At 39.8% G+C, this 23,232-nt stretch overlaps 1 protein-coding gene across 10 annotated transcripts in view; it reads right to left on the reverse strand.

Moving 5' to 3' along the window:
- Positions 1–1,461: 1,461 nt before the first annotated feature.
- Positions 1,462–23,232, reverse strand: part of slmapa (sarcolemma associated protein a) — a 35,035-nt gene continuing 13,264 nt past the window's right edge. For 2 of the 10 annotated variants that reach the window (XM_079682458.1, XM_079682464.1), the window contains exons 2-20: positions 17,838–17,874; positions 15,807–15,869; positions 15,050–15,145; positions 14,790–14,861; positions 14,525–14,665; positions 14,294–14,431; positions 13,365–13,533; positions 12,702–12,752; positions 11,570–11,719; positions 10,015–10,080; positions 7,533–7,592; positions 7,126–7,200; positions 4,831–4,911; positions 4,333–4,392; positions 3,929–4,054; positions 3,180–3,254; positions 2,895–2,995; positions 1,780–1,987; positions 1,462–1,700 (exon numbers count right to left, since the gene is read on the reverse strand). In XM_079682458.1, the coding sequence (XP_079538584.1) occupies positions 1,477–1,700; positions 1,780–1,987; positions 2,895–2,995; positions 3,180–3,254; positions 3,929–4,054; positions 4,333–4,392; positions 4,831–4,911; positions 7,126–7,200; positions 7,533–7,592; positions 10,015–10,080; positions 11,570–11,719; positions 12,702–12,752; positions 13,365–13,533; positions 14,294–14,431; positions 14,525–14,665; positions 14,790–14,861; positions 15,050–15,145; positions 15,807–15,869; positions 17,838–17,874 (1,993 nt within the window). In that variant the 3' untranslated portion in view covers positions 1,462–1,476. Of the gene's footprint in view, positions 1,701–1,779; positions 1,988–2,894; positions 2,996–3,179; positions 3,255–3,928; positions 4,055–4,332; positions 4,393–4,830; positions 4,912–7,125; positions 7,201–7,532; positions 7,593–10,014; positions 10,081–11,566; positions 11,720–12,701; positions 12,753–13,364; positions 13,534–14,293; positions 14,432–14,524; positions 14,666–14,789; positions 14,862–15,049; positions 15,146–15,806; positions 15,870–17,837; positions 17,875–23,232 lie in introns of all 10 variants that reach the window. The other 8 variants (XM_079682460.1, XM_079682461.1, XM_079682466.1 and 5 more) reach the window with 8 other exon arrangements.

Here is a 23,232-nt window from a genome sequence, read left to right on the forward strand (position 1 = left end):
TTTGATCATTTCAATCTTGAGAAGCTAGCAATAGGACTGTAGACTTTAAAATGATCCAGAGTTGCCAGCGCTTTTATACTGAAAGCAGCTAGCCAAATTAGCTCCAATAGCTGCTAAAGTCTAAAAGTTCCATCTTCTCAGGGATTATGAAGCTCACAGTATATGGAAGACTCTTTGTCTAATCAGTTTGATTGAGCCTAAACTAAATAATTAGACAGAAGTGTTCTGTCATTCCACAGAACCAGGTATTTAGAGCATATGCTTTATTGATTGCCGTAGGGATGTAAGGAGAATTTCAACAAATATAACAAGACATATCTTTTGAGAAGATTACCCACCCTAGCTTTGAGGATTGTTTAGGTAATAGTTTGATGTCAGCAGTTTTACCAGAGAGGTGCATTCCAGATATTCATGGAAAGTGCTGCCAATGACACCCTCAGTTTATTGGAAACTAAACACAGCTGTAACTCAGATAAAATCCTGCTGACCTCTCGGCACGGTGAGAACATGCGGTGAAGTTTTCTCTCCATTGAGATGAGACAGAGCTGTTAACCTGCTGACAGCTCACTGTCAGTCAGCTGTCGCCCTGAATCAGCTGGACACTGCGTTTCCTGCGCTCCTTATCGTCCTCAGTCCTTCTTTTAATGCTGAATCTGAACTCTGATCAGCACCCATGGGTTTCCTGTCAGGCATCCTGAGCCAGAATTCATCAACTCCATCACGGCTGTCACACAGACTTTTAGGTCTGATTTTAACATCCGCCATCTTGGTTTGACACGCATTCCTGATATGTTCCGGCTTCATCCTCAACTTTAGATTTATCATTATTAAGAGTTTGGTTTCAGTTTGTAATGAGCACATCTTTTTTTGGATGCGTAACATTAAATATATCTATCCAAGTAAGTCTTTTTATTTTGAAGACATTTTTACAGCAATACCTATAATGTTTACAAATTCTTACATTTCTGTCATGGGTTTATATGAGCAATAACATTTCCTTCATAATTTGACCAGTTCATTTTGGCTGCAACCTTTAAAATGTTTAGGTTGAATTGTTAACGTTTATTTAAAAGCTCTAACATCCAACATAAAAGTGTGTTAAATGAATTAAAGTAAATCATTAAAGTAATGCTGCTTGTATTTGTGGTTGATTGGGTTAAGAACCATGTTCTTATGATGTTTGAGGGTTCATATTCGTATCAGTGGAGTGTTAGAATTTCTTTCACACACACTTTCCAGTGTGCTGCTATTTATAATATCCCTAATGGTCTGTTCTGCAGCATCATCAACAGTGAAGATATTTTTGTAGATGAAGGACAACGTTTTAATTTCCATGTTTTTAACCTGTAAATGTATGAAGATGTTTCTGATAAACTGATTTAACATCAGTGTCTGGCTGAACTCATTCAGTTAAGATGTAGATCAAACTAAAAATAAAAGCATGGCAAAAGAGAAGAATTATAATCCACGAGTCATTTACCTGTATTGCACTGCAAGTGTCATAAGTGTGTGTGTGTGTGTGTGTGAGTGTGAGTGTGAGTGTGAGTGTGAGTGTGTGTGTGTGTGTGTGTGTGTCACATACCTGCTCAGCTCAGTCTCCAGGCGGTGCAGTTTGTCTGTAAGAGCTTTCCGTTCCCCTTTCAGGCCGTCACAGTCCTGCTGCAAACACACACACTGCTGCTTCAACGTAACACATTCCGCTGAGGAAGAAGAAGAGTACAGTCACCATCTGTGTGTTTTAATGACAGTGTTAGTGTTGGCACGGGGCTGTGTGCTCACCCTGCAGCTGTGTGGCGGAGCTCTGCTGCTGCTGCTGCTGCTGTGAGAAGGCCTCCTGCAGCCGGCTGATCTCCCCCTCGTACCTCCCGGCCGTGTCCCTCCAGCGCTCCAGCTCAGAGCGTACGCTGCCCAGGTCGGCCTGCAGGGCACTGATCTCCCGCTCACGCTCCGTCGTCGCCGCCTCCATGGCGTGCCGGAGGACAATAATCTGAGGGCAGAAACACGAATCGGTCAGTTATTTCATGTGAGAGAAATATTCAGTAAACTGATAGACAGAAGGTCTCATTCAAGATTCAAGGCTTTTATTGTCATTTGTACATAGCTACAGCTACGACCCCTGCTTTACTGTCTCCTGTGGTGTGTGTATGGCCCTTTAACGTTCGCCCTCTGTCTGTGTCAGCGCTGATTGAGGACACCTGGCTGCTGGCACCCGAGGATTTAAAGGCTTGAGCTAGAGTCTTGATCTCTCTCTCTCCGCAGAGGACCTGTTCTGGGAGAGCAGCCACGTCGCAAATAATTTTGTCTTGCCTTTTTTTTGGGCTTTGGTCACGTTGAGTTATGTTAAAATAAACATCTTTCGTATATATATATTCTTGTCCTTTCCACGCATTTGTTATGGCTAAGAGCCAGGCCATGACAATATGTCAATGAAAATCTTAGGTCACAGGCTCCTCCAAATGTGCAACATAATAAAACAGACAAAATAGTTAAAATAGTGCAAGTAATACAAATAAAATAGAATAGAAATAGTGTCTCATACTGAATAAGAGAGGGTTTCTTTTGTGTCAAAAGTTGTAGGAAAGAAGTAAGAAAAGCGTGAAAAAGGAATTGGGAGGAATCATATGGTAGACAGAAGGCTGGCCATCAGTCAAAGAAGGAGACGGGAGGTTTAGAAGTTAGATAGAGTCAATAGGAGAGGAAAGGGAGTCAAGGAGTCGGTGGTGTCAGGGAAAAGGGATTGACATGGAGCAACAGGAAGTCAGATGATTGAGTAAGAAAAGACTGGCAGGAATCATCAAGAGTCAGAGAGGTGTCAGAGCGAGTAGAGGGACAATGAGAGGAGGAGTCAGAGGGAAGTCACAAAGGTGAGAGAGGGCAATGAGGTGGAGTGGTACCTCCTCCTGGGCACAGTAGAGCTCCTCTCGGGTGGTGCAGATGGTGCTCTCCCTCTGCTCCCTCAGCCCCTCCATGTCGGCCTGCAGCTTCCCGAGCTGAGCTAAAACACAAACAAAAACACACACAAAAGGAGTCAAGTGTATAGTACCTAATAGACTGTGTGTGTGTGTGTGTGTGTGTGTGTGTGTGTGTGTGTGTGTGTGTGTGTGTGTGTGTGTGTGTGTGTGTGTGTGTGTGTGTGTGTGTGTGTGTGTGTGTGTGTGTGTGTGTGTGTGTGTACTCACTCTGCAGGTACTGGATCTGTTTGGTGGACTCTTCAGTCTGCCTAGAGTTACTCCTCGTCTCCTCCTCCAGCAGAGCTACAGACAGACACAGAGAGTATAACGTGTAATTGAATTTCTATGTACTAATATTTGTAGATTGCTTTAATTATAACTTGAGGTGTGGGGTTGGTCCAGTGGAAGTCTCATTAAATAATTTTAATTGCTTAGATTTCATTTTGCAATATATATGAAACCGTTATGTTGCCATGTCATGCACAATGAGTGTAATATAACACAAAAATAGATAAGAGGCGCTTTCACACCGGAGCATTATTAGCATTAGCTTTAGCATTACCATCAGATTTACTCTGAAGGCTTCAGTAGAAGCTGCTGGGAGTCCAAGCAGCTTCTACTGAAGCCAACTCCGGGGACTTGCGGCCGGGGACTTCGGGTGGCAGTATACGCCACCCGATAGTATAGTATAAGTTGTTTGCGGCCTGCCAGCAAACCCAAAGCAGAAGAAGAAGAAGAAGGGACGTCAGCGGTTTCATTTGCCTAATCCTTCCCCAGGAACTTATTCCGGTGTGAACGCGATTTACTAGATAGTTCCAGGAAATGAAAGTTCCGGGAACTATTCCTGGGAAAAGTACTTGGTGTGAAAGCGCCTAAGAACTTGAGGATCCTAATCCTAATAAGAGCTTGGGTGAACACTGTTACCTACTATGTAAGTGTTTATTGTAGAGGGATATTTATAGACTGTCATTAATTACCTTGTAGCTCCAGACATCTCTGCTTGCCGGTGTTGGCTAGTTCCTGGGCGTCCAGAAGCTCTCTGTGGAGGTGGTGGATGACCTGCTCTGTGTCTCCAGGCTCTAGCCCGGCCCGATTCAACTCAGCTACAAAAACACAGAGGGGATCAACTTTTTAAAAATCGTCTTCATTTAGAATAATCTCTAAGCACGGGTGATGGCCATATCAAATACTAGAAACAACACAGTGAAAAATAAAAAATAAAAACATTATTTAAGGACCTGCAGGCATCAACACTACTGAACAGCTCTACCTTATGGAGAGTTTAGTGGATTACTAGATAATGTGATGTAGTTTGGTGTTCATGGTCTGTTGTTGCAGCACAGAGCAGGACTACAAAGCAGAGATGAGCTGCCATGGTTACCTTTGAGCAGAGCTCCTCTGTTCTGAGGTTCAATCAGCTCCTGGTCGTCCATGTTGCCGTCTGAAACACACATGGTGATTTTCGTAATGATTGGTTTCTAATGAGGACTTAATTAAAAAAGGAATGAACAAGCTTTACTAAGTGCTTGAATAAAAAACAAGGTAAAAATGCTTTTTTAGGGACTTTATTGACATATTTCTTTTTAATTAAAAAACAAATAACAGGATTTCATTTTCAGCAAGTTCTGTCTGGTTCTAATTAGTTAATTACTGAATTTATATCAAGAACATCATTTAAAAAAAAAAAGGGGATGATTATTCCAGGTTGAAGTCATGACAGACTAAATTCAACATTATTAATTTAAAAAAGATAGTTTTACAGCACAGAAACCTTGAAATTAAAACTAATGAAAGAAAAGTATGATAAAATAAAGACGGAGGGAGTCACACAGATGAGACTTAAATTCGATTTACGTTACATTTGTTGTGTTTTACTGACCTGACGTGTCGTCACTGCTGCGGTCTTTGCTGGGACTCAGAGTGTCTGACATGTCGGACTCTTTGCCATCGGTCTGGTTCTCTGTGGAAACACAGACACACACAATCAAAGGTTAACGAGGAAGGGACAACATTGGTATAAAAATCAGTATAAAACCAGCAAAAGATACAAAAAGAAGAAATTACCAAAATAGATAGGCATTGAAAAATGAATAGGTCACCACACCTATGTGAACCTGTGTCCTTGTGTGTGTAGTGAAAGGACTGGATTCCAGTGTGTGAGGCGCTGTGGGGTTCAGGTGGTGGAACAGAAACAACAAAGCAGCAGCTTAGCTTCACAGCTTTAGTATATTCACTATTAAACGCTCATGTTCATCTATTTTTCTGTATTCAATCTGATTTTTAGACACTGGCAGTGAGAAAATGTGGTTATTCCTCACATTATCAAAGGACAGTTTAGACTTGTTCTTAATCAAGTTTAGAATGGAGTAAGGGTTGGGAAGGGTTCAGACATGTAGTTGTGGCGGTTAACATTACAGGATTTGGGAGGCATTTTTGTAATCAGAGCTCCAAAAGAATAGAAAAACATAAAAAATGATATGCATATCCAGAGAATTTGTGTTGTGATTCAAAGCCCCCACACACAGCTGCTGCTGAGCCTGAGCATTGTGTATGGATGACTGTCAGAGCTCTTACAACAGCTAAGGCAGAGGTCAAAGGTCTGAGGTCAGTATAGTAGGAGGTCTCCATGTCAGCAGATTCTACCCTTTGTGACTTCCCAAAAAAACAAGTCACTGCCACTGTCGCTAGTAAATCCAGATACCTACGGATATTCTCAAATGTTAAATTAAAACAAGTAATAAACAAGTAGTGCTGGGGGGAAACGATTATTTTGAAAACGATTAATCGGGCGATTATTTCATCGATTAGTCGACTAATCAAACGATTATTTTTCTGTTGTTCGATTTATAAAAAACACAATGTATCTCAAATAAATACCAAAAAACATTACTTCATTCATGACAACTGCGCACCAGCTTACGTGCAGCCCTGGCCTGGACATTGCTTGGCTCCGTTAGTTGACATACATTGATACTACAAGCTGACTAACGTTAGTCTAATGTTATGTTTGACTCGTAAACGACCACAACATGAGTTAGCTCTCTGTGCAGTTTGTTCGTTCCGGGTTAGTAGGGGCTAGATAGCGGTGTTCTGCAGACGTAAACTAGCTACCATTCCATCCAACATTAAATGCTGACAAACGTTAACTAACACACAGCTGGCGCCGCTAGCTAGGTAGCTAACATTAACTACTAACCAACCAAGCACGAACAAACCGCACGGAGAGCTATAAGATAGTTAGCACTACCGAAGTGCACAGAACTCAAGCTGCACAACACACTAGGGCTGTTCCTATTTATGAATATGCTTTTATTTTGAAGGAGAGGTAGCGCTGTTGACAGGAAGTTGTTGTTGCTATGGAAACAACGTGACGGAGATTAACGGAGAAAAGTAATATCTACATATAGAGACGGAGAAAGTAAACGATAAAGTTTATGGTTAAGTGTTAGCACCCCCCGAACAAGCTCTTACGTTGATATTGGAGATTTCAATAAATTCAATTTGAAAGACCTAGGGCGAGATGTTTTTGTTTGGGGGCTTTTTGCAGGGCTTCGTGCGCAATCCTGTGAGGAGGAGGTGGTAGCCGTTTCAGTCTCCATAGTGTTTAAAGTGCGATTGCGAACTGCTTGTTGTTGTTTTGGGTGAGCCACGTGTGTGTGGCGATGCGTCGACGAGGAAATATGTCGTCGACGATATTTTGAAGTCGACGCGTCGACGTATCGCTACAGCACTATAAACAAGAACTGGAACCGAGATATAATTGTTGGTAAGTCTCTATGGGTTATTTTATACCTAACAACATAAACCTGTAAACCATTCAATCCACCACATCGTTTTTTGTTTATGTTTCAATATATATTGATGTTATGGATGTTTCATGTCTCATGTTGTCAAATGTGAAAATCGAAATATCATTTAAGAAGCATGTTTGCATCGAAACCAAAAATGGTATCAATCAATCAATAAATCATAAATATCTCTGGGGGGAAATTGGCTTACCTTACAATTGCCTTTATTTTTAAATAACCTTATAAAGATATGTGCGTTATACTACGAAGTATGGAAGAATAGAAATAAGAAATATCTTTTTGAAAGAATATGTAAATGTATATAAAAACTGTGTAAATGATGCAAGATGAGTGTGTGAGCGTAAGTGTGAGTGTGTGTGATCTACCTTTGAGTCGGTCAGGGCTGGCCAGGATGTCGTCTTCTCCCGACTGGTTGTTCTGTAGGTGGGCATCCATCACTTCTACAAACACACAATTTTTTCAAAGGTTATGTTTAATATTCAATATTTTTTTGTTCAATCAACATAACTCATTGAAATGTTGTCTGAGAGAGCATTTTTACAAAACAATGATATGAAATCCCCTCACCCATAAAGCAGATAATACACTGAACGAAGTAAAAAACAGAAGGGTAATATCCATTGCCATCAAATAATCATAAAAGCACAATAACAAATCCATGTGGGAGTCGATTTGAAATCAGTCTCATAAGATTAAGGATGTGTTTGATCTATGGTTTCTAATGTTGGTTAACAGAAAGGTCTTTATATTTGAAGCTTAGTTGAGCTCTTACCATCAAAGTTGGCCAGTTTGTGGATGGAAGAACTTACAGCCTCCTTCAGCTGTTTGACTGCTGCAGGGAAAAGACAAGGAAAAGAAAGAATGAGTGAATAAAGCCAATTTCAATGAGTAAGGAAACAACACATTACAACCTCTATCTTTTTAAATATGTCCCAAACTCAAATGTCCAATAGACCGACTTGACATCCTGCTAATACAACAACAACAAAACTGTGACATGTGTGCCTGGATAGATTTGTGCCGAAATTACTTATTTGATCCTATATATCACAAAAAAAAGAATTGTTGTCGCCAGGTATTACAAGAAAAAGTAAGTATGCTTTATGTATATTATCAGAACTGCAAAAAGTCCAGGATAATAACAACATGTTAAAGTAAATAACGTTTTTAGAAACGTACGGATGCTTTAACCTTTCACTATCATTCCACATAGGATGCCTAGATATTCTTTCATCAGATGCTACTACAATAAACAAACAACAAAACAGCCTGATCTGAAATGTTATTCCTGAATGCAAGTCCTCCTGATCCATAGAAAGCCGCCAGTCTGCATAAAAGTTGGCTATTCTAATTGCAAAGAAGAGAATTCTGGTTTCTTTCCACTGTTTTCAGTGAAACAGCTTTCAGTTAAACCTCAGTAATTAGTGAGCACATGTCAACACACATCTCAGCCTATAATAACATCCACTTAGAACATCTCTACCACCCATGGAGGCAGATGAAATCCTACATGTTGTACAGCAACCAGCTACAACTTCAGGATGTAGGACTGCTAGTGTTACTAACAGCTGATAACAAATGTAACTGCTGGTCAGAAACAAAGAAAAGAAGAGATAACAGTTCAACTGATATCAGAGATATACCAAGCCATGGAACATTCCCATAGACTACATATTTAAATGGATCTACTGATTCTCTCGGTACAAGCGACCATGAAAAAAGAAAGCACCAAAAGAGAAGGATGGCAAAAGAAAGACAAAGAGAGAAACTAGGAGGAGGTTTGTTGAATATGCAATGTGTGAATATCTGTTAAAGAAGAAGAAAAGAAAAGTGATTGAGATGAGAACCAGTCAGAGTGAGCAACAGTCTGTTCGAACAACATTTCACTAACACTGCCAAAGAAAACACTGATTATTAGACAAGAAGTTCAATGAGACAGCTCAGCCGGGAATGACCAAAATATATTGAAGAATTTCTATATGTCTGTTTTTTTAAAGGGTGGGTTCACTCGAATCATAAAAAAGGAAAAGATGATTTCACCCTAGGCAAATACAGCAATGTCTCCAGACTTCTGGCAATAAAACACCAACTGCAATAAGCTTCAGATGTTTTCAAGAGAACATCTGACGGGGCTGGCTATGTTTATTCTTAATAATGGGGACATGGTTTCCCGAGAGATGCTGCTCTTGAGACTTTAGAGTGTAATTATTCTATGCTTTGACAATAAAAATGTATTATATTCACATTCATTAGAGCCACTGGAGGTTTCACTTTATAATTCAACATCTGTGATGTCAGTGTTCCTTCATCTCTAGATTTGACTAAAGTTGTTCAGAAGTTCACTGATAAAAACTACTTCTGGAAAAATTCATTTTAAAACATAAAGCCATGAAAAAAAATTCTCTGCCAAAATGTTAAGTTGACATCTCTCACAAAGTTTGGGTTAAAATGTATAAATGTGTAAAGCTTGTTAATAAAAATGACCATTGTGCTCCAAATGATGAGATATTAGGTAATCATTAGGAGAAAATACATTTTCCCTTTTCACTATCTTTAACAGGAACCTATAATCCTACATTTCAGGTTTCATAATTCAATTCTTATTGGTTAGCTGGCCGGCTCTGATGTGATTGGCCAATCGCTTAAAGATGTCCTACCCTTTAGCTGTTGTGCACAATGCTAAAAAAACATAACAAAAATCATCCATTCCCCATCAGTAGGTGATGCTCGTCCCATAACAGAAGCAATACAAAAAAAACACCTCTGACAAATCATAATCCAATTTCACTCTACTTAAAACCAGCATAGCCAATAGAAGAGTGAGTGTTACATAGTGATGTCACTATGTTTCTGAAGTAAACAAAGGAGTCCAATAGAGGCAGGAGAGTATGTGGAGGGAACTTTGAGATGTTCTCCTTTGCAGACCATTTACATGCAGACAAACCTTTAGAACACTACAGGAGAGGGTTAGGGTTAGGGTTAAACCCCAGAAAGCATATGGGTCCCTTTCATTATAAAATTCCGACTGCATTTCCCATCACAGGTACCTTTTACAATAAAAAAAACAAATGTCATTTCGACAGTCAAATAAAAACCAAGAGAATCAGCATCGGAGTTTTTAAATCAAGTATTTAAAAAAACATATCTTTATTTTTGCTCTTTCTCTGGCAGCATCTGTGCTTCGTGTGTGTTTCTCCATATTCCTTTGAGTGTGTGTTTAGCATAGAGCAGGTGTGGACGTGTGTACTACTCACGCGGACATTCAATCAACTGTTGGATTCTAGTCGAGTCTCCTCCGCTGTTGTTAACATGACAGTTGTCTGATAGGAACACAGAGCACTGACAATTACCAAGATATCTATCAGGAGTGGAGCTGGGTATTTAGTTCAGATGTTTTTATAGACTCTGCTCATCAATGCCACATTTCATTCAATCTTATTATTCAAAAATGTAAATAACACAAAACGCATCGTTTATTGAAGCAGATTTCCCTCTGATTATTATTGTATCTATTATAGTTTTAACTGTGTCTTAATTCCTTAAACTGCAAGTTCAAAAATATGTATTATTTAAAAAAATGAGTATATTCCATCCTACCATACATACATTGAATTTTCCCTTGTTTTCCCTCTGGTATTTTAATTGACTAATACAAGTGAATAATTACATAAAACTACGGGAAAAGGTTTCAGCATGTTGTATAGCCTTATTTACTTATTCATTTGATATTAAGTCTGTTTTATTGTGACAATGCACGAGTATACATATTTGATTACATTCTGGATTTGATAAGCAGAATCAAAAACATCTTAATGAAGCTCTCTAAATACCCAACCCTATTTTGGGGAGAAGATGAGATATAAAGAGCTGAAGACAGAAGTCATGATGGGGAAAAGACAGACGGATACAAGATGGGTAGCAGAGAAATAGATAACTGCAAGGACAGAAAGATGCTTGAAAAACAAACGAGCGGGAGGAAGTCAAAGCCACACACGACAGCAGCTATTTACAGACAAATAAAAAGTCAGACACAGTGTTTCTGGACAGATGCCACAACACGTGGACAGGCAGACAGACAGCTGAGTCTCTCAGTGACTTCCACATATTACCATCAGAATGTGGAAATCACCGGGCCAACTGTTAAACCCTGACTTCATGATAACAATCCAGTCCTCTCTTTATTATCAATCCGGAGAGGTTTCTGCATCACAGGACCAACTCACAACTCTGAGTAGAAACTCAAGATGTCACCAAAACAAAAAGTGAAATCTAAAAACAAAAAAAAATCGACTCAAAGATCCCACAGAGTGACGTAGGTGCAGTCACCTGACATTATCCAGGCAGAACATGTGCATTTCTTTAAATTAACCCCTAGGTTTAATATCTTTATCGAACATGTCTGGAGGACCAAACCTACGGTTCCCTTGCTTAAATCGCATCTTGTTTTTTTTGTTGGTCATGGTGTTTTGGTTTACCATAAAAAATATAATATAAAAAAAAAAAGAAAAAAAAATTATCATCATTGTTTTAAAAATAGAAAGATATATAAATGGATAAGCTCAAGTTATATTAATAAATACATCTGGAATCATCTCAAACCATATGGTAAACAAAGCCACATCTTGGACTCTCGTCTATTGTATCTATTCATTTAATAGAAATTATTTTTTACTAACTAGTTTAAACTTCTTCCTAATTGTGCTGTTTTATATCGGATTGTTTAGGTACATTTTATGAAGCAAAACCTGCCAAAGATCAGTGTCTTATGTAAATTGAGATGTCTATTCTTATGATAATTAAACTGACTACCATCAGCATCTTCATCTTCAGCAAATGCACCATCATCGGTGTCAGTGTCCCCATCATCATCCTCGTCTTCCTCCTGGCTCTCAGGGGTCTGCAGGCTCAGTTTCTCCTCCACAGCCTCCTCTACTGGTCCGTGGGAGGCAATGTCCACATCTGTCATGTGACCAGATCAGATATATATATATATATATATATATATATATATATATAGATATATATACACACACACACACATATATAGGATTTTGTCCCAGCCAAAACACATGTTCACAACCGAGTGGAAACGACGGCAAATTCCTTTGCAAAGTGGCAAAGTGAGCAGTGACACCTCCAACATTCTTATTCAGTGTTTTCATTCAATCACCAAGAAGTCAATCAGTGACCAGAAGCTCTTTTTCCCCAGAGGTAGAAAAAACTAAGTAGTGGACAGTTTGGCAACCGTGGAAACAACCCAGATTATCCAGAAACCCCAACAAGAAAGCCACCGTGAGACAACTTAACTAAAAACATGCATCCCCATCCTGTCATTCAAAGGTCACAAGGCTTTGGCACATGGGCCATAGTTGAAATGATGGATTAGTGACATACTTTAAAAACACTTCTCTGGCTCATTTGGTAGAGCTGGTGGCCCGTGTACTGGGGCTCAGCTCCTGCGGGTTCAAATCCTGCAACTCTCAATTCTTTTAAATCACGAGTTTTCTGTTTGCAGCTGCCTTTTAATAAATCGATCCTTCTTCTTTTTTTAACACTGCACTGTTACTTGTATTTTATACTAGGTCTACTGGTTCCTAAATCTTACTCAGGGAAAAATAAATTATTCTCTGTAAATGACTTAATATCATTGACTGAATATACTGAGGCCTAATGGGGACCCTAATTACATCACATGTCTCCTTAAACTGTCGGAGGAAACCTGTGGGCCGGACATCAAGCCACCAGACAAAAACAGAAGGAGAAGAGCCAGACATCCACGGTGACAGACAGAGAGACGGATGAACAGAGAGCAAAATGAAGTGATGTGGACATCATGCAGGAAGTTGTCATGCGTTATTAGTGCAGGGAGAGGAAGTGAAGTTAGTGAGACAAACGGTGGCGGAGATGACGAAAGTCCCCGAGCAGAGACATGTGCACTCACCCAGGCTGTTGTTTTCTTTTATGCTTTTCTCTTGTAGCTGTTCTAACCGCACTGTAAATAACAACAACAGCAAAGAGAAACGTTGACTGACAGGAAGCCCCAGCTGAGCCCTGTGATTGGTCAAAAGCGAGACCCGACCCAGCGACTGGTTGTTATTGTAATTTTTGTGTTAAAGTTAAAAGTGATTGGCTCGGACGATGCACTTTAAAGGTTAGGACAAGACTGTGTGTGCTAGGAGAAGAAAAATACCTGGATGTGTTGTTGTTGTGGATGTGTGATGTGCATGTTTAGAATAATCAAATAAAAAAATGATACGTTTTTAAGTAAAAATTATGAGAATATACAACATTCTCATTAAGGAAAGATAATTATTTTTATTTATTTTTTCGATTGAATCCTTTCATTTAGTTTTAATTAGTGTTTATAATGAAAAAGTTACTTAGAACCTGGATTTGGATTTAATATGAAAATGAATAATTATACATATTTGTGCTTTCTTTCTTGGCAGAGTCTGTGCTTGCATGTGTGTTGGCATGAGTGTGTGTGTGTGTGTGTGTGTGTGTGTGTGTGTGTGTGTGTGTGTGTGTGTGTGTGTGTGTGTGTGTGTGTGTGTGTGTGTGTGTATGTGTGTGTGTGTGTGTGTGTGTGTGTGTGTGTGTGTACCCTGCAGGGCGGCCAGCCTCTCGTTGGTGAAGTCGTTGTCGGCCTGCAGAGCTTCGATGCGAGCCTGGAGAACCTGCTCCTTCTCCTCCATCTCCTCGATCCGCAGCTCCAACTCCCTCTTCTCCTTCGCCCCCCGCTGGGTCAGCTCCTCCTGCCGGCCCTCCGCCTCCTGGAGAAAAGAGAGTTTTACAAGACAAAGCAAGGACTAGAGTGTGCAATGAAAAGATCCATGTGCGGTGATCCTTTATAGCTCTTCCCATAGCGATGTTTAAAAATTGTGTATTTCAGAATATTAACACCAAAAATGACATTGGTGTGGCACCAGTGGTTGCGTAACATTTCCACCATAATCCATTATTACCCGTCATTTTATTTTTCATGTTTTAATGATGAGATGAGACATATTTCATGTATGTATGTTTGGGTATTGATTAGCAAATGTTCATTCATTCATTTTTTTTTAATGATTTATACAGAACTTTTAAGGGCACGGAGAAAAAAAAAGATGAACAGAGACACCGACCGTGTGGTCACTTTTCATGTCAACATGAAAAAGAATGACTTATTTTTTCATCAGAGGGGGGCAGAGGCCACTAAAAACACTGCGACCATTGTGCCTAAACAGGCAAATACGAACAATGCCATCGTTTTAAATGAGACAATTACAATCAGAATATGAACAAAACATCTACAAGAACAACTCAATTGACCTGCCTAGCCTGAACGCTGATTCCTGCATCGTTGTGCACCCTCGGACAAATTTTTTGAACCTGTGACCCCCTGATCCGAACACCAACACACTAGCCCACTGCGCCACACACAAATTGTGTTAAGTAGAACAACATTGCAGGGAGATTATATCCTATATAATTTAGAGTAACAACATATATACATTCCAGCCTCTGCAGGTACCTTAATTTTGCAGGTACCTTAATTTTTTCCGTGAGCTCTTTGATCTCGTTGACGGCGGCGTTGTACTTGTTGGCGAGCTCCCTCAGCTCCTCCTGGCCCCGCTCGGACATCTCCTTCAGGTGGGTGCACTCGTCCTCCGTGTTACTGAGCGAGCGCTGCAGGACAGCAGCAACAACAAAAAGTCCAATGACTAAAAATGCCAATGATCATCATAGAGATTGCATACAGTATGTAGATGTGTGACCTACCTCCACCTCTGATAGCTTCCTGACCACCTCGATCTTCTCCTGCAGGACTCTCCTCAGAGACTCCTTGGCCGTCGTTTCGTAGTTGTGTTTGTCCTCCTGGAGAGCCAGGAGCTCCTTACGGATCCCTTCCTCCGGCTGAGACTGTGACAGAAGAGCAGAAGGATTTTTAAATAAATAAATAGATGATCATTTCAATTGACTTTGGATCCATTTAGTGCAGGAGAATGTGTTATCATGAAATACTCTAACAGAGACACATTATTACCTTAGAGTAAGCCTGCAGCTGACTGCCCATCACCTCCAGTCTGGAGAGCAGGCGGTCTTCATCAATCAGAGCCTGGGGAGGACACAGATTTGATTTGTTCAGATCATTTAAGATAAAAGGGAATGTTGGAGAAACCTTTCATGCAAAGGCAAATGACAGTGTGCATTTTCAAAATAATCTTAAATGATAGTGTAAACTACTGTTCAGCTGTTGGGATGTATCATGACATTAAGGATCAAACTATAAAAGGTGTTTCCTACCTGCCAGCTGCTCTCCGAGGCTTCCTGTGTGTTGGCCAACAGACGCTGCAGAGTGGCGAGCTTCTGCTCCAACATCTGCTCTCTGTGTAAGGCCTCCTAATAGAAAGAGAGGTGGGAAAACAATGACTTGAATAAGATCAATTCAATGACTGAAAGGAAAGTAAATCAACAGGGTAATTTACAGAGAAGAAAACAGGGCTTAAAGTTGTATTCAGTTTTTAGATCAAAGAAAAAAACAACAATATGAATCCCTTGAGGGGAAATTGTAAAATAAATAAATAATCAGAGGTACATTTAAATAAAATCACAAAATAATATTGTACTAGTGCATATGAAGAAACAATTGCGACTAAAAGGGAGACTACTCTTTGGAATGGAAAATATCAGATTTTATGCTGGGATCATGTTTTTGATCAAAGACCTCAAAAAGACGAGGTAACATTAGTCTTAGTAAATATTCCTGGCCACTTCCTCAGCTTAGAGCTCTACTGTGCCTCACTCATATTTATTTCCTGTCCTGCAATGTGCCCGACTTGCTATTAAATCTACATTTTTTTATCTGCTTTATATAATTAGGTCATTCCTGATCAAGAGTTCCTGTCCTCTGTCTCCTGTCCGCACTGAACATATTCTACATTGCATGATTGGTTCTCTGACACTAAATACATGTTACAACATGAACCAAACGTTACTCATTTAGTGCTTCATTATCTCTAGTGTAGCTCCACAGAAAAACCAGTAGGTGTCAGTGGGTTACCTGTAGATACTGGGAGAGCTGGAACAGTTCCTGAGAATACATACTGGGAGTGTTGGCTGCAACCTGGAAAACACACACACACACACACACACACACACACACACACATCATGGTCATATATTGACAGCTGTCTGGAGTTCAGCTGTTCATTGTTTGAATTGAAAGTGGAAACCCACAGAGGTCAAAAGCACCGCTGTGTAACACAAACCAGGGAGCAAATAAGTGAGTGTATACAAATCTCACACACACTCAGTGTTTAAGAATTTGGATTATAATTCATCAGCATTAGGGATAAGGGATAAATCTTCTGCAATAAAGTGAGAGACCTTATAGCTACCCTACAGTGCCACAAACACACTAGGGATAAGGATAAAACTAATGGAATACTAATTAAAGGAATAATTCAGAATTTGTTACGGCACACAACATCTACACAAGCATTTCCAGATATGTAGGCAAAGTGTGAGGTATCAAAAGTAGTTTTGTCTTTACTTATGACAGGGCCAGGATAACAGTCCCCTAGTGTGTGATTAATTGTATGGTGCTGTCTTTTTTCAGACCACACACACACACACACACACACACACACACACACACACACACACACACACACACACACACACACACACACACACACACACACACACACACACACACACACACACACACACACACACACTACTGAGGCCCTGTTGTTCTCACTGTTGCAGGGAAACACATAACAGGGCGAGTCAATAAGTAACGTGTTACACACACCTATTGTGTTATCTGGAATTCAATAATTAGCCTGGAACTGTCTCCTACAATACCACAATGATGTGTGAATGATGTGCCATGCTGTTGTAAAAAGAAATGTTTACATTAAAAATCTATCTTGATTTGATCTTGCTTTGTTGCAGCTGCTGAGAAGGTTATTGACTTCTTATAACCTGTATTTTCTTTCGAGGGTGAATGTTTGTTTGGATGCTTTCTCAACTAGCTAAAGTGCAGGACAAGATATGAGTTTGTATGAGTGAGTCAGGTGGAGAGGAGAATTTAGCAGTAAAGATAATGTAAATAGAAAATGGACTGCATTTTGTGATTGTGAATCACGTGATTTATCTAGCTTTATTACACAGCTTAGTTGAATACTTGATTCTGATTGGTCAATTATGACATTTCAGAGGTTGTAAATTTGAGACTGCGAGAGAACAGACTGTTGCTAAGGAGGATCAAGGGACTCTGTGCGGCCATATAAATCAGCAGAAAGAAGTTTGATAAATGTAAAGTCAACTGTTGAAAACAAACATTAGTTTTTCTCTACCATGCAATACTTTTTGAATATCATTGGTTTTTTGTGGAAAGCACCACACTTTTGATTCATAATGGCTAAATGTCCTAAGTTAAGAAAAAGGTTAAAGAGTGCTTTTACTTAAACAGCACATACAGTATGTATATAGGATACATTTACATGTTGACTGCAGTGGCTGGAATCAAACCCACAACCTTCCAATTGGAAGACAGCTGCACTACCTCACAGTTGCCCCGAATGTGGCTCATGTGTTGTATAGCGCTCGGCTGAGTGAACAATGATTTGACTGCTTATTTATGCTGAATATGTGTATGTAATATGAATGATCCATGTCCTTGGACAGACAGTTGAAAATGATTTCATTAAATGAATGCCAAAGAAGCAGGCACCACTGCAAAACCCTCAAAAGGAGAACACAGGACAAGTGATTTACAAGGTAGATCAATATAATGTAGCAAACAAGAAATACCATTTAATTTCAATTGGACTTGAAATAGCTTTAAAGAGAAATCTCTCAAAGAGCGGTCGGTGGGAAAAGAACTGTGTGGTAGCAGAGACTGGCAGCAATCCCTGCATTCCTCTATCAGCTGACTAGTCCACTCAGTGTGTGCGCAAAGGCTACTCATGTGAATGGAACTACCCAACACACACACACACACTCCTTCTCTGAGCAGCAGGCACACACACTCCACACAGACAGAAACAGCTTGCACACGGCGACAACACTTTTGGTTTCTTACCTTGTCTACAGGTAGTGGTAACGGAGCCTGGATGACACTAAAAGAGGAAGAGAGGAGAAAACACTTTGTCACCATGGGAACAGCAAGGAGGAGAAATGCATGGAGACAGAAAAAAGAAATGGCTCTTGAAGGTCTTGTGACGCTGGTTTTCACCTCCTTGTTAAATGCAAACCCCAGATTAGCACATCAAAGCGTACACATCATTGGCTTCACGTTACTTTGAGAATTTGGATCATCCCTGAAAGTTTCTCTTCTTAAAAATAAATAAATGTTTCAGTAATATATTAGTTTATTTTCCTTATAAATAACTACTTAATGGACAAGTATAACGCCGATTTAAACACAGCTTAACAACCATAAAACTACAAACTTCATACAATTGCAATCAACATGATTCCATCACATCTAATTCTAACAACCAACCACTCACTTTTTACCATGTTAGTTGTTTAGTGTATAGTCAAACAATTTTGCTGACACATTAAATGAATATATAAGACATATTAACAATTGAAATGGATGAAAACTAGGCTGCAAACTAGTGCTTCCTAAACTAATAGTCAGCAGCCACAGGCATTGACGTGTTTTGCCTATGCAGTGGCAGCAGCGAGGAGTAGAAGATCCATTTACAACAGAGAGCAAACCAACAAAACAAACAATCTAATGTTTGAAAGCAAAGAGCTAGTCCTTTATATTGGAGCATCATTCATTCTTCTGAATGTAGCTAAATACAGGTACGATACAATTTAAATAAGAACAAATCATATTCCAACAGTGTATGAGTTACTAACTAACTAGTTGTTTAAAGAGGCCCTATTGCGCTCATCTTCAGGATCATACTTGTATTCTGTGCCTCTCCTGTGACATGTCTCCATGCTTTAATGTTCATACGGCCTGTGCTGCAGCACCTCTTTTCACCCTCTGTCTCAAACCAGAGCCCAGTCTGCTCTGTTACATAGTGATGTCATTATGCTATGGAAGTAAACAAAGCAGTCCAATTGAGATGTTTAAGGCAGGTGGGGAGTGCCTGTGAAAGAACGTTGGGATTTTAGGTTTGGCAGACCATTTACTAGCACAGCAATCTATAGACAGGGGTGCACATAACTAGTACGCATGCGCGGCAACAATCTGAAATGCGTACCGTCACTTGTGTCACAAAGCGCATTTGCGTACCGACGTACTTGTGAAGCTTTTCCAGAAGGTTAGATCACCGGACGACAGAGTCGGTCTCCGTGTGCACAGACAGGGCTGCTGTTAACGTCGGTCTGTACAACGGAATTGTGCCAAAACTACGCCAACCGGCTGTGGAGGGAGACTCCCCCCCTTCACTGGAGAACTGCGCTAAAAAAGCTGATCACAACGTTCACGCTCTGTGGTCATGAAGTACTCCACTAGCACCCCACAAATATTTCTCTCTAGAATATGACTAATCTTGACAAATAATTCTAATCTCAATTTTGATCAATATCATTGTGCTTAAAGAAAACCCATAATCCTGAAGCTTTATCCCTGTGTTTGATTTCAGGGGATGTGACAGAGGATGCACACAAATAACAGACTGAACCGGCTCCAGGCTAAAAGGGTCACACCAGCAGGTAAACACAGCAGTGGTTATTAACTGCGTTAAATCACTGTGTGGAGGTTATTATGTGGAAGTAACTGAACATCAATCACAGTCAGTCAAGCTGCATTAGTCTGGACAGGGAAAGTACTTGGAGTGCAACTAAAGACAATTCGAGACGTTGCAGGTCACTCCTACGGAGGGGCCTGAAGACAGTCTCCAGAAATACAACATTTGCCATCATACCAAATGTATCACAAATGGATACAATAATAAGTGATTTAACCAGAGTGTGACTTGTTTCATCACGGACAATGTGCTTTACTGTAGCAGACCAAGGGTTTTATTTCGTCAAAGATTGTCCTTTTTTTTCAGTTTCCCCTGTTTGCCAAAAAAGATAAAAAATGGGTCTATGTGGGTCTCTAAGAGTAAATATTGTCACAGTGTGAGTTGTTTACACCATGTTCTATGTTGAATCCATAAAAAAGGGACATAGTTAGAGTTATAAGGGCAGTAAATCAACACGGAATCAAATTTTGGGGAAGGTTTTCCACCTTCAGTGTGTTCCCTACATGAACAGGACCTCTGCCTTTCGGTGCAGATATTTGTATTGTATGTAACAGCGACACAAGGTCAGACAGGTTTGTTTAAGTGGGTGGGGGGTGGGTGGAGATAATCCAGAATTTACCTGGGAACAGTCAGAGTTCAGGAATGAAGGTAAACTTGATTCTAGGCAAAGAATAAGCCGACTGTTAATGTGTAACTAGCGATCCTAAGGAGGGGTGCAGACGGCTGCAGCTCAAACACTGCTGTATAAGCAGGGGTGCACATAACTGGTACGCATGCGCGGCAACAATCTGAAATGCGTACCGTCACTTGTGTCACAAAGCGCATTTGCGTACCGATGTACTTGTGAAGCTTTTCCAGAAGGCGGTTAGATTAGGTCTCCGTGTGCACAGACAGGGCTGCTGTTAACGTTGGCCTGTACAACGGAATTGTGCCAAAACTACGCCAACCGGCTGCGGAGGGAGACTCCCCCCCTTCACTGGAGAACTGCGCTAAAACAGCTGATCACAACGTTCACGCTCTGAGGTCACGAAGTACTCCAAAAAAGCAAGATAATCCTGGATATAATCTCATTATGTTTTTAAAACAGAGGGACAAAGAAAAAGAAACAAAACTGAGATTGAATCACCTACAGGTCCTGTAAAGTCATTTATGGCAGATAATACGACTCTAAAAAGTCAAAGACATACATTAGATTGAAAATAAAAGGGTTGGGATGGGAAAAGTGATTGCTGATTTATACTTGAGGGAAAATATGACTACCTTTAAGACTAAAATGATCATTGAAAAGAACGTGTAGATATTTAGTAGCAGTTCTCTGCAGAGTTCAGGGTTTCTGCTGAGGCGGTTCTCATCAGTGTGACAAATAACTTCCACAGAGCAACATGGTCCATCACAGTGAGCACTGATACCGATTCACTGCATTACTGTTCTGCTTATCGACTACCGGGCACTCTTGAAGTAACCTCCAGGAAATAATCCCCGTAAACATGTTCCCTTACAAACTTCACTATCTCAAAGGATTCAAGTCTTGTTATTATCTAGTCTCTTTAAGCTGCTAAATGTCAGAATTAAAATGCAGTATACTTCGGAAACTTTGTTGAATTCTGGTCTTTTGTTCTAATTTCAAATGATTTAGTTACACAGCACACTAGCAATTAAGAACTTTTTTGTCCCATAAAAAGGGTTGTCGTTAATGAGTCCATCCGACTGCGTCGTTCCAACAATTTGTTTCTGCTGCATTCATTAAATCACAGCGGTCTGTTACGCATTCATTTTCATCAGCGCTGCAATCACTGTGCAGAATGTTGTTTTATTCATCACTACCGCCTGCAGCAATTCTGTCACTCAAACTGCATCATCCCAGCAGGAGGCCCCATATCCATAATGAGATTTATTTGTTGCCAGTTCCTAAATCAAATAGCCATTATTCACAGTTGGGATTTGACAACTTGTAAGCCGGGGGCCTAACACAACCTAAACTGATAGGCTGTAGAAGCACGGATGTTTCAGACACACAGTATGCCATTTAATAAAGCAACAGGGAATCCTCATCACTTTTAGAAGCATGCTTTATGGATAGAAATGTCAGTCTGTTTGTCGAAGGTTGACCACTTTGGTCCAGAACCTCAACAACTCTTCCTGGATTTTCATACAATTTTGTCCTGACATTCATGATTCCCAGACACTGCATCCTGAACTTTCTTTAATACAGCTCAACCATGATGATTTTAGTTTGAGTTTTTTTGTGAAATAGAGAAATTCAATGTTTGGCTTGCACCGTCATCAGGTGATCATTTAACACCTTCATTTATGACTCAAGTCAAGGTCATATTTCTCAGCATATGTCAATGCTGATGTTGTTTACAGTTAGAATTGTGCAGATGGTTTGCTGTTTATTTTTTTCATGTTATGTATTCTCTTTTGTGCCAGGAAAACATTTCTTTTTTTTCCCAATTAAAACTGAGTTCCAAGTCCCATAAATACGTATGTATTTGCTTTACATTTCCATTCATTCAAGTTTATGCATTAGACTGCACATGACAAGTTATTTGCTAATGTGCCGATTGTAACATCTGCTGATGCCAATGTCTGACCGATGCATCCCTTCTAAAATAAGATGCGGAACATTAAAACCATATTACCCACAAAACTTCAGCATGTTAGCATCGTCATGCTGACTTTAACCTTGATCTTAAAGCCCCGCTGTGCCCATATGCTGCACCAGAGCTTCTAGGGTGACTGTCATCTTGTTTTGTGCTGGTGAATAGATCAGAAAAGTGAACAGTTGTTTGACAGACAACAATAGAAACATGCTGGGGAATCCTAGTGGCCAAAAGGTTTAAGACCCCAACTATTATGCCTAATATCTAGACCTTTGAAGCTGATTGAATTGTCTTCAACACTTTGGTTTTTTAAATCATGGTGAATTTTAAAAAGAGTTCAGCTTCACCCTGGGCTTTTCTAAGGGGCCCTGGAGTTTATTGCTTTGTAATGCCAGGGACCATTATTTATGTCATGAAAACTGAACTTAAGTTAAAGCTTCCCAGCAGGTGTTTACAGCACACTCTATCTTCATAAAGTAAATCACTCATCTTCCGTCCTCATCAAACTGCCAAGACCAGACGATCTCTGCTTAGAAATAACACACATTAAAAAGGTGGAAAAAACCCACAACATAACATGACCTAAATTCACAGCTCTTTGACGAAGGCTCACAGGAACATCATGTGCCTACACACACAAGCTAATCCACACAAAGTGCAGCCGGTCCACAGGAGTCACTCATCCATATCAGATCTATCCGATAGGGCTGTGCGATTATGGGGAAAAATCATAATAACCATTATTTTTGGTCAATATTGATATCACGATTATTAAATACGATTATTCATTGACTTTGAAAACATCCATTTATTGAACTTTAAAACAAATTAAAATAATAATTTGAACAGTATGTTTTTAACAGTTGAATACCCTGAACTTTAGGTATAATTCAACTGGAAAACCAATACAAAAATGAATTATACATTTATATCTACATTTAAATAAATAATAAATACCAATAAAGAAGATAAACAAATATTTTGGAGCGCACTTCCACAACTAAACATATATAAATATGATAACTAATATCACTCACAACCTGTAATGTTTAATTATACTGCTACTTTTATTTTGGTAACCCCTTATCCGGAAACCGGAAGTAGCTAAGAGGCTCCGGCTTGACGAGGTTAGTGAAAGTTGACTGAACGCTAGAGACAGGAG

The sequence above is a fragment of the Notothenia rossii genome, assembly GCF_949606895.1.
Source record: "Notothenia rossii genome assembly, chromosome: 5".
NCBI classification, from domain to species: domain Eukaryota; kingdom Metazoa; phylum Chordata; class Actinopteri; order Perciformes; family Nototheniidae; genus Notothenia; species Notothenia rossii.